At 31.5% G+C, this 12227-nt stretch overlaps 1 protein-coding gene across 1 annotated transcript in view; it reads left to right on the top strand.

Annotated features, from left to right (window-relative positions):
• Positions 1-302: 302 nt before the first annotated feature.
• Positions 303-12227, top strand: part of Smp_138980 (hypothetical protein) — a gene marked incomplete at both ends in the record, with an annotated part of 18696 nt that continues 6771 nt past the window's right edge. Inside the window, 2 exons of the mRNA XM_018800043.1 lie at positions 303-1152; positions 4727-5283. Coding sequence (XP_018653895.1) covers positions 303-1152; positions 4727-5283 — 1407 coding nt within the window. The remainder of the gene's footprint in view (positions 1153-4726; positions 5284-12227) is intronic.

Raw genomic sequence — 12227 nt, 5'->3', positions numbered from 1 at the left:
ATTCGAGCCGCGACCAACCTCCTGTAGGACTGAGATGTAATCACAATTGATTGATCACCACCCAGTGATCAATCAATTGTGATTACAAACTACTCTTCATGGCAAAATTTAGCAATATCCTCCCAGTTACATTGACAGCTGTTACTATATAGTAGCTGGTTTACCATACCTGAAACTTTTTCATCCTTATTCTATGTCACGAACAATAAGTGGAAAAAACCTTCTAATGTTTTTTTAACCTTATATTTTATAGATAAATAAATATGTATACAAACAGCTCACTCCAAAACAATAAAAGAGATATGTATGAATGCCGAAGGAACAAGCATCTTTCTTTTGATAAAAATTCTAAACAAAATTTGCTCAATTCTTCTTTACCAATACAATTGGATCATGTTGATCAGTACTATTATGAATTAATGAAATTGTGTTCAACATCAAAAAATTATGATAAAAATTCTAAAACCTCTGATTTTTATTGCCAGAAACCACTTACTAACACTTTTATGAGTAGTAATTCAAATTATTCAGCAGAATTTCAAAATTCACATTTACTCTGTTGCCTCTGTTGTAGTGAACACAGTATTGGTAATCCTGATAAAAGTGTTGTCCATTATTTGAACAGTTGTTGTAATTCACAAAAATTACAACGTATTATACATCATCTAATATTGGTCTTATTAGGTATTTCAATAGTTTTATCTATAATACTCTCTTTACTAGGTATTTTTTTAAATTATCGTACTTGTTTAACAGCTGGTTGTATTCTAGGCATAGCGAGTTTTGGTGCGTTATTACACAGTTGTTTAAGACATCGTGCATTACCAAATTCATCAATGCCAATTATATTGGGTCAATCATATATGCATCCTGTAGTGAATAATATACCATTATCAATGAATAAACTTTATAGAAAACATCAACAATTTGCTCAAAGACACCGACAACTGCTAAATTACGATTATTCAAGGAATAATTTAACCAAACATTCATATTTTACACCCACAGATGGTTTTTATACTAACGACCAGGATTATAATAATTCTAAAAATAATCATGGTAAAAATATTCCAATAAAGAGTAAAAGAAATCTAGATAAATTATGCTATACTACTTATCAAACTACCACTGATGTGGAGTGCAATCATTCAGGTAACGAAAGAAATATGGAATGTTCAAGTGAATCATCATCAATACCATCAATGAAATTGTCAGTAACAACTGTATCAGGAGACTTAGTAGCGACGACATCAGTAACAACAACAACAACAACAACAATAAACACAGTAGCCTCGTCACAAAAACGCAGTGATGATAATAATAACATCAATAAACAAAACATATCTCTACACAAGAATCCAGTGAAGTATGATGATAACAAATCAATAACTTTTATTGAATGTGGAATTTCTCGACCCAGTTCATCATATCCCATGGATTACGAGTATCAAAGTAAGCATTTCAGTTAATCAGTTGACTTTCTGTAATTTCAGTTGCGTGTAAATAAGGACTAGAAAAAAATAATGATAAGAATTCTTGAATGTTTCAAAATAGAGTGATTTGCTATCAAGAGATCATGATATTAAGGACTTTATCTGATTAGTGATAAATCTAGAAAATAATAAAGTAAAACGATAATACATATTGTATGGTTCTTCTTTTATCATAATAAGTAACTTTAATTAATTTGTTAAACCCCATTTCCAACCTACCCTCTATTCAGTGATAAGATGACTAACACTCAAACAAGGAAGGACTTATAGTATCCAAAATGATAAAATGTTTTGACAAAATATTCCGTTTATTATAGGTCTCTACAAATATACTTACAATTCACACTCAAAAGTGGAATAGTTACACGTGATTTTTCTTTACATTTTCCAGTCTATACAATTAAAAACCAAATAGTGATATATTCTTTACTTAAGATCTCAATTATAGTTCTTAATCTACATGTTCATCTGAACAGATCTACGAAGGTGCACAAAGTTTCTAAACGCTCTATTCTACTACTACTTTACTCGGTTTGTTTCTGATCCAAATATGTTTTTGTTTGATATACAATACTGCGTATTGATACTACTATCATGTTTCTATATTTGATTAATTTTCTGTTCATATTATCCTACCATTAAATGTTTTAAGCTGTATAATGCATATTTGTACCAAAGGTTATGTTTTTATAATTGGCAACTACTTACAGCAATTTTGCTAGAAGGTTCGAAAATTTCAGATACATCATCATGAAGACAGATATGTTTCATATAGCAAGGGTTGTCTCGTTTTTAATTTAGAGCTATAGGATCTACACATATATATGAATTGAAATTTAGAATACAGTTATATCATCATTGGTACGTTGAATTAACAGTTCACATCAGCATACAAACATTCGTAAACATTAATGTATTAGCCAGTAATAGCTTACCAATCACATCTAGTTATGGAAATATTTCAGTGAAACAGAATAACTGTACACAGATTGATAATGAAAAGTTCTAATTACCTTAGATATTTCATAATTTACTATCAAAGACCATCAAAGATGCGGGGTTCAGATAATTAATACTCTTGATTACACCAAATGATATAGAATATGTTGACAGATACAACAGGAAACAGCTTCTATCGTTTATATGTTATGATATTTTATCAGCTATCGATCATTAACCATTTATGAAGTTAGGCAGAAGGATTTTTAGTTCGAAAAGAAAGATATATTTGAAAACTAACAACTGAAATGATCAATTCTACTCGGCAGTCTGTTCTAACTCTCACATGAATACGGAAGTATTAATAATAAGAATAAAGTTTGAAGTCAGCTATTGTTGTATAATTACATTCCACGTACAATGATTGCATCCTAATTAAACCAAGTAAATGAATCAATAGATATATTCAAATTTATCCCACACTTCATTAAGCCAATTTAAATGCCAACATATTAATAGCCTAACAAATTGACAGAATATGTTAACCGAAACTAAGTATAGTCAGGATTGATATTAACTTTCGAGGTTAATATGTTCTGCTTTACACTAAAAACGTGTTTTATTGTTAGAAAATGTGACAGAGGTAGAATACAACTATTCTAACTATAGAGCTACGACATGAGTAATGTGTCAAAGTACTGTATGTTTGAGTAAAGTTTAGCAATTATATCCAAAATGAGAAATTCAAAACAAGCTAAATAAAAATAATATTTTAAATTCTTGATGGAATAAACTGTATACAGACTTGTAACGAAACCTTAAAGTAAACAACCATTACAATTACTTGTCTTATATCCTTTTACTATGGAAACGATTGACTGTTAATAACGTAGAACCCAGGTTTGAATTACCTACCATCAGTTAGTTTTCAAAAACAGAGAGAGTGGCTTCAAACATAAATTGTTGATATTATTAATCAACATCACGTACTCTCATTTGCTTAGTCTAAATTCACTGAAAAATATATATACTGGAAACAACAGAGAAATAAATGGTTAGGAAACGAATAACATATCTTAAAAAATAGCTGATCAAAAATCAGAATTATCTTAAATTTATAGTCTACGTATTTTGTTAACCCAGAATGTATGGTCAACCTCAAATACATAGAACCATAGTTCTATTCAAAATGTTTTTCTCTATGATTAACTCACGGTATCACAAATACATTAATTGGTCAGCATAACAGTATAAGTGTTCTGTTCTCTGAAAGAATGAAATAAGATAATTTTGTTGAATAAACTATGATATCAAATGAATTTTCATCTCTATTAACCAACATACTGATTCAACAATCCGTCGATACAGCCTGTCAGACTACCAATGTAAAACCTATGTAAATGATTACAATGAAGTGTGTTTTACTTATGTACGATAATTAGACTCAGATCTAATTCTTTAAAACTCTGTCTCACCAAATTATTAATGAACAAATAGGCAATCCACTTGAACTTTGACTGACTAGCATCATTTATACCATGCTTGAGTGGAAATTAACTTAAAATTGGGATCAATGCTGAACCCTGTTTTACTCTCGTTTTTCGATAAACGTTTGTTATCTTTCAAAATTTATATTGATATATAGAATATAAAGAATTCAAATGAACTTCTGCGTTTATCTGAAGATGGTCAACAACTATGTTGTTTATTAACAACGTTAGACAATTTATTTATTCATTTTCTCTTTCATCTTATGAACACTAATTTTCTCCTAGTTTGGAACACTAAAGCTGTGTGAACCCAAAACTTTACGTGAGACTGAGCTCAAAATTATCATGACGATCATTAGACCAGTGAGTCAGCTAATTATGATTTGACACGTCTAACTTTTAGTGTCGTTTCACTTGGAGAAATACTAAGAATGACGTAATCTACAAAAAATGATAATTAGATTTTTTCTCGACCGAAATTCATTGATGCTTTATCAATATCATTCCGACTCAAGAAAAATTTGTTACTGTGCATAAGATAGGTCGATCTGATTACCGCTGATTGTATGTGAAATGTATGAAGTAAACAATTCTAGCTAACTCTATGAGTCTGTTCTTTTCATGGTCAAACTTTTTATCCTTGTGAGTTTTTCTAGAAGGTACGAAATTCTATTCAGAGATGTGAGATAAAAAAAACTTTACAGAAGACAAATGGTTGGACTGAGCAGATCATTACTTTATTCTTTGGTTGAGAAGTTTTAGACCTAATCCATTATTTTCTTGATATATTTACTACTTTTATAGGAAATCATATGGATTATACACATTCAAACAATTTAGTCGATGAATCAAAGAATTATGTACCAAGATCCTCTTCACCGTGTTCTTCCATTAAAGCTACTAATGTACAACAACCACAGTTCAGGTATTTTGATTCACGTGATTTAAGTTTATCATCAGAAATTAAGGCAGAATCACAAGATCAAATCAAACGTGTGAAACCCTTTCAAAAAAACACATTTACTCATATACAACCCAATTCTTTAAATTCATGCAACATTGAAGTTGATAAACAGTTTCATCCATATTATTCTGTAAATTCATCAGTTGATGGCAAATCAAATCTTTTCATTCATAATACTCATATTAATGAACAGCCAAAACATTTAAACTCTTTTATGATTTATCCAAAGTCTAAATCAAGAAATAAAATAATTTTAAGAAATTATCTAAATTTATTGGATGGATTATATCGTCATGTAAATCATTCACAGAGACCAAACTATTCTAATGATCGTTTTAATGAAGAATACAACAGTGATATATTTGGTCCACGTGTATGGCTAAGTTGGAAAAATTGGGTAGATAAATAATGGAACTAGTTTCTTACCATCATTATATATGTATCCAACAATGTAATGTATCGACAAACTAGTTAAAAGATGTATAGTGAATTAAACTTAGTTGAAGAATTATTAGAAGCTGGACCAGAGATACTAGATGACTGTTGTCACACATATACAGTATCTCATCAGTGTATGCATACATTTCGTCCAACTTGGCATACATCTCTATATTGTTTAAGCTCACATTACCACCGAATGGTTTATCTGTATTAATTAAGAGACGTTCGCTATGATCCAACGGTTGTTTGAAGTAATCCAGTATACCAATCTGTGTTTAGCTTTATAGTTCATTATTAATTTCCTGGAATAGTTGACTGAACAACAGAAATTATTCGTAATATATTTTCAAAGATAAAAGTCATGATCATCTGATTTTGTTAATTACAAACTTCATCACAACTACAACAGCATAACCTTCAGGATTAATATTTAGTCCATGGTATATACTTTAACAAATATTTTTCCATAAATTTTTATTTCTAATGAAATATAATCCGAATCTATTTTTTTCTTGGTAACTTTTTACTAAATTACTTTTCGTTTTAAGGTTTATTTGAATACTTAGATGTCAGACAGGGAAATGGTAGTAATAACATAGTTACCTGGTTACAATGGGAAATTCTATAGACAAACTATAACATACTGCAACAAATGCCTCTACGATGTAAAATTTATTCATAATTATGAAAAGTTCGTGGCAAAAGAAATCGAAATTTGCGACTAATTAATTTTTATCTTTAATTTCAAAGGATTTTCAATTATTTCTATCCCTACAACCTTCTTCACCGAAAGATATATATTCCCGAAAAAGTATTGTAGACTACCCTTAACACATTTTACGAGTATGCTAATGCAACCCGGTCTTATTCTGTCAGCCAAAGAAACAAATATTTCGAACACTACGGTATTATCACTTAAGTTATAGTTTCCTATAAGGAGAGATAGGTTGTAGACTCCTTATAAATTAGCGTTAGCAAATAATCCAATTAGGTGAGTCGATATTCCTTACTATCCAGTTTTCTATTCATTTTGGAAAAATATAATTTCGATCAGAAATAGTAAGTTGTAATTAGTATTTTAAAATGTCATAATTCATAACAAACAGCAGTCAAACATTTCTTTTCATCTATATCATAAACGTAGAAAAACTAATTCGTATGAATTCGACACGGTTTAAGTTAATTTGCAATAGTAATGAAGAGCGTATGTGTAAATAAATAGCAATTTGGAAAATTAGTAAACAATAAGTTATTGGGATCTGATTTTCGATAATAAAGAGATCCCAGTTGAGAAAGGAAAGTAATGAACAGTTATTCTGCGCTGTCTTATATTCCTCAGTGATATATATTTTCTGGGACTTCGTTCATATACTTAGGATGAATAATGTTTAATGTTAGAAAACAAACCTATGAAGATTTCTGGACTTTGAAAAAGTTACTCAACATTCTGAATTGAAAAATATAGATTGTTGACGAAAACGATCCACGTATTAAACAAACCTTTAGAAATAACATTTGAAAGAAACTCATATCCACATTCTCACTTTCTAAAGGTCGCGTATAATGGTAAATAAATTGTAAGTTTACAACAAAGCGCACAAAACTTAGTTGGATACTATCGACAATGCACTATGAAGTGAATAAATTAGTACTGAAACCAGTCGATACCGCTACTTATATTCCGTTGCTGATGAATTTTAAATCCTTAGAGTGAAGTTGGTGGAACTTTATCTCGATTCTAAAATAGGCGTAAGATAAACCTCAAACTATGATTTAGTCTACTTAAAAAAATCTCAGAAATCCAACTATCTCGAACTGATCATACTGATCAGAAATAAAATATTCCACTGAAAAGAAACTGAATATAATATGCAAATCCCAAGACGCATTCCAGCTATTATTTTTATCGCGGGTACAAATTATGTGGGATATAAAGTAGGGTGGAGCCTTAGAAAAGCCTTGACGATGAGTATTCCCAAGACCGTAGTCGTAGAATAATTACTGTTCATCAAATCAAACGTCTCATGTTCTTTTTTGTTCTACTATTAAATTTTACTTAAACCACCTATACAGAGGCCAAATTCATTGAACAAGAAATGTTAAGATTCAAAATCGATAACCAGTCATGTGACACGGATAGCTGGCAAAGCCATTGGATATAAAATGTCACTTATAAAATACATGAAACCCACCAATCGAAATCTCGAAAGATTTTGAATTCTCACCACATTTACGATATAACCTTATTCTAATTGATTGCTTAACCCAGACACTCATCCGAATTTCGATATGATTGGTTCAAAATGGCCTTGACCTGAATTAAACTATCTTATGACGGAACAACTTTTGCACGTGGCTTTGGAGTGTCTTGTTATTTGTGATATGCCATGCTTCTAAAAATACTTCGACCAATTTGAATCTGCCCATGACGTTAAACTCAAGGTCACTAAGTAAACTTTTTAAGCTTGCCTGTTAAACAAGATGGGAAAAACAAGATACCAAGACTGGATCGGTCTGAGGAATTCTCACGAGTCAGTAATCAGGATGAACCGTGTTTCTCATTCAAACATTATGTCTAATTATTGCTCTGTTTTTCACTGTCTAATAGCGTCCAAACCAATATTTCTGCAAAACTAAGGTGTTTGAAATTATCCCACAGTCCATGCTTTGCGTGAATTTACAACGTGCATGGGTTCTTTAGAAAAACCCAAATACTATAGAGACAACTTTAATCCCATGAGCAGGAGTCATCCATGCGCACTTCAAAATTATCGGTTGTTAATAACCTGGGTTTATGATTTATTGTTAATCGACCATTCACTTATGTAATTAGAGCCTTTTAGTATCACAACTATGAGTTTCATTACAAATGAAGCGTGTAGGGTCTCCAGCTGCAAATTTAAAGATGGGTCTATCATATCTTCTTCAGGCTGTCTTCAATAGTAAAATATATACTTGTGTTTGTACCACAACTGCTTAGTTCAAGATACAGTTCATAAACGATTCACAGATGTAGGATTTTATGTCCTAATGTCGGGTAACAGTTGTCTAAAAGTGATTTTCTACTTTAAGTATCCATCATAGTGTTGTAAATTTATCATAAAAACCAATTTCGCGCTACTAAATCCGCCAGAGACTGAATGACCTTCACATTAAGACAGTTTCTCATCTTCATGCAGTCCTGACGATATGCAAATAATTAATTAGAATTATATAGCACTATATATTCATATTTATTCAAAATTAGAAAGCTATTATCACCAAGATAATTATTCTAATACCAGCAACCGTAACAATTATAATCATAGGTTGAATTTGCATGAAATAAATGATATGTCATTTATATTTAGTCTGGTTTCTATCGCTCCAATAATTCATGATTTCGATCAGGAGTTCAACAAAGATTCATTTCTATGTCAATAATGCGAGAAAGTTAACTAAGTAGACTAAATGAAATCCAATAAACTGAATTGTCCTTAAAATAATAAAACATTAAAAAAATGAGACAGTCAATTTGTATGTATATGAATTAATTAAAATGTTGCTTGTAACAGTGAAGTTAAGTGTTTAATATGATTTATTAGTGGTCACAGCTGGGGTCTGATTTTGCTGTTCAGTTATCACAACTGTGTTAATGATATGACGTTATCAAACTTTCCATTAGAATCTGATTCATTTAAAGTATTCTTCTCGAATTTATTAAGAGGTCCTCCTGTTATAACTAGCAAATTTCTGCCCCGTCACCATCGTTGTAACTCAGTAGCCAACTGTTATACATGGGGAGTCGTCGTTGTTATGTAAGCATCAGATCTTCTGAGTCCATAGCCTTACTGTTTTTACTTGACAGTCAGGAATAACTGCAATTCCTCGATCCTACCGCTTATACTGGAAAATGGGGACCATTAAAATTCGCACGATGCCAAGGGTGAACACGAAGGACTGGTGTAGTAGAAGTTTATTGACTCCAAAACTTGACTACAAATAAGTCTCAAATCACATTCAGAATCAAAACAAAACTGCATCCAAAATCACATCATCCTTAGACAATTTATATACCAAATTTCACTCACACTTTATGATAACACATATAGGGGGGGATATGTAGGGTTATTGTAGAAAGTGCTAAATTTAGTTCACACTTGTTATAAAGAACAAACTTTGTACTAAATTAACATAAGAAAGTGTTGACCTTAAAATGTCACACTGAAGGAAGTTCGCACATGTCACCTTGAATGAAATTCATAATGAATTGATACGAAAAATATTGACCTAAATGATGTCATTTTCTTATCCCGTCGTATTAGTTACCAATGTCAAATCTTTCACCACTTTTAACTTATATTTACTCACTCTACAAGCCGTTAATTCTTTATTTTTAGGTCTTCAATCACAAACAACAGAGGATGTACTAGGAAATCACAGGCTTCTATTACTATAATGATTTAAATAATTAATTTACATATCAAACTCTTAAAGCATAATATATCACAAAATTCTGATAATACACATGCACTTTTTTTTTAAGATTTAAACTTATTATTAAAAAGCCCTCTATGGTAGGTACTTTCTAACGAGGGAAACGATCTCCCATAACGCTCTGATTTTCAGTAGTTGTCTGTGCGATTGAAATCTTACTTTATACTATCAGAGTAGATGGAATCTAGCAGTAGAAAAGTCATTAAAATAAAAATGGCAGCATCAGTGATATGTAAATATAAAAATTTCATGATATAAAATGTGTATCCTTCATAATAAATTTAACAGTTCCATTGCTAAAAACACCTAACAATTTGAAAGAGACTTTGTTATATGACAGATTTTTAGTAAAAGAAGACATTTTCTACAAGGGACAAATAATTTTCCTAAAATTTCGAAGATGAATGTTTTGTCTTTAAGTCTCTTCACTCATATTACTCTTACTCCAATTACCTCCGACGGATATAGAAGAGGTTTATGATTGCCAACGAACTGCTGCTACTGACTGATCTTATTTACCCTGAAGTTTAGGTTGTTCCAATAAATATGAGTTTGGCTTTGAATATGTTAGGGATTAACCGCTTATAAGCTTAGAATCTCCTCAATATTTACAATTTTTTACAGATAGATCATAAAAGGCAGCACATTTGTACACAGCTTACTGTCTTTAACAGTAAACTTGTATATCTTAGCTAAATATAGGTGACGTTTTTCTGTGTTCAGTAGTCCATCAATTAAAATTACCACGAAACTACCACGTTTAACATTAAAATTATTTGTATTACATTCAATGCTGAACAGTCATGACCTTGATCGGTACAACAAACACTGATATATGCGCGAAAGGAAGAATGGTTTACTAAAAATGGAAACAAAAATGTGCAATAAAACTGGTGTTGCGGAATATCTTCAAGACTATTCCAATACTTCGCACATTAACCGACCTGATAAGTATTATTACTATAACTCCGAATGGTTTACATTTTCAGAAGGCGAAACGAAGTTGTAACAATGGTTTATTTTTGAGTAGGACCATCAAGAGCATAGTAAGAGAGACGAATGAATGAATGTGGTTCAAGAAGAAAATGTGTATGGGTATGCGAGTCATCAAGCACTTTTAAGTAACTAACATTTAATTGATTGGAAGACTTTATAGAATGCAACACGTGCAACATCATACGAGGATGAAGTCAGTATAAATGTACTTTATTTTAGAAACGTTGATAAAACCAGGTATCCATGAGAAAAGCTTTATTACATAAAATTGCAGATTGGTTATATACATATCTACTTTGTAGAAACACAAATTCAAAGTAGTTCTTGTCTTAAAAAGATGGCAGCAATGAACATTAGTTTTGGTCTGTTTTGAAATATCCCAACCGCGTAAACAAATTATTATACATCGGCTGTGAACTTCAGGTTTCCTATCAAGTACAATATTTTCAGATTCACTTACATAAACTATATCAAACTCATAAAGTTTACAACTATTAATATTACTATATTTAAATGAAAAATCAAGTGGATTTATGGTTTTTTTTCACTACTGATGTGTAGAAATCCTTATTTTTGTTTTAAATTTCATAATCTTCACTATTGAAAGTCATTCCATGTAAAATAGGGTGTGCTCTAGTGCTAGTCTGTGTACAGAAAAACGAGGGTACTTAAGAGTTATCTGAGACCTTGGGCTTTTGGAAATTTCTGGAACTATACTAAATATAGTGGCAGTATAGGTAAATATCTAATCAAAACTGTGACATGTGATTCTGGATTCTCTATATGTATTTGAGGTGTTTCTATTCGGCTTTGATTGGAAAAAACGTTTTCTCCTGTTTCTGAGCCTCTAAAGCATTGACGAGGGATATTATAAAACTCCCTCAACAAACACCATGATGAATAAAACACTATAACTTATAACAAGGTGGAAATCACTCATATCTGGCCGTCAACTAATAGATCTGTTTGGTTGCTGTGACCGAAAACAGGAATTTTAATTTAAGACGTGGGATTATTCAGGTAAATTTTTGTACGGAAAATGCTCCAAGACTATAAAGAAGAAGAACTCAACTTTGTAGTTTGTAATTGTTTCTCCTAGTATTAAAAATATAACTCCGCCTGTAGCTCCTCCAGGGGCTACTGCCGGTCCCAAGCCCGGGTAAAGGAGGAGGGTTGGGCATGGGGTTAGCGACCCCATCCCGTAGAAAATCAACTCGCTAAAAAAACGCTAACCAGAAAAAATCATTCAAACCATTCAAACTCTGCCCTGGGAGTAGAAGGAAAAATGACGTCTCATGATGAAAGCCGAGTTCCTTCGGAAGTCATGAGGCCGATGCACCTTCTTACAACCAGAGTGACAATTTTTATAGGTACATGGAATGTCCGGACAATGTGGGAGACCGGCAGAGTCTTCCAAATTTCTGCGGA

The sequence above is a fragment of the Schistosoma mansoni genome, chromosome W (genome assembly GCF_000237925.1).
Source record: "Schistosoma mansoni strain Puerto Rico chromosome W, complete genome".
Lineage (NCBI taxonomy): Eukaryota > Metazoa > Platyhelminthes > Trematoda > Strigeidida > Schistosomatidae > Schistosoma > Schistosoma mansoni.
The sequence above is the reverse complement of the archived record's forward strand: the minus strand, read 5'-3'. Positions and strand labels throughout refer to the sequence as shown.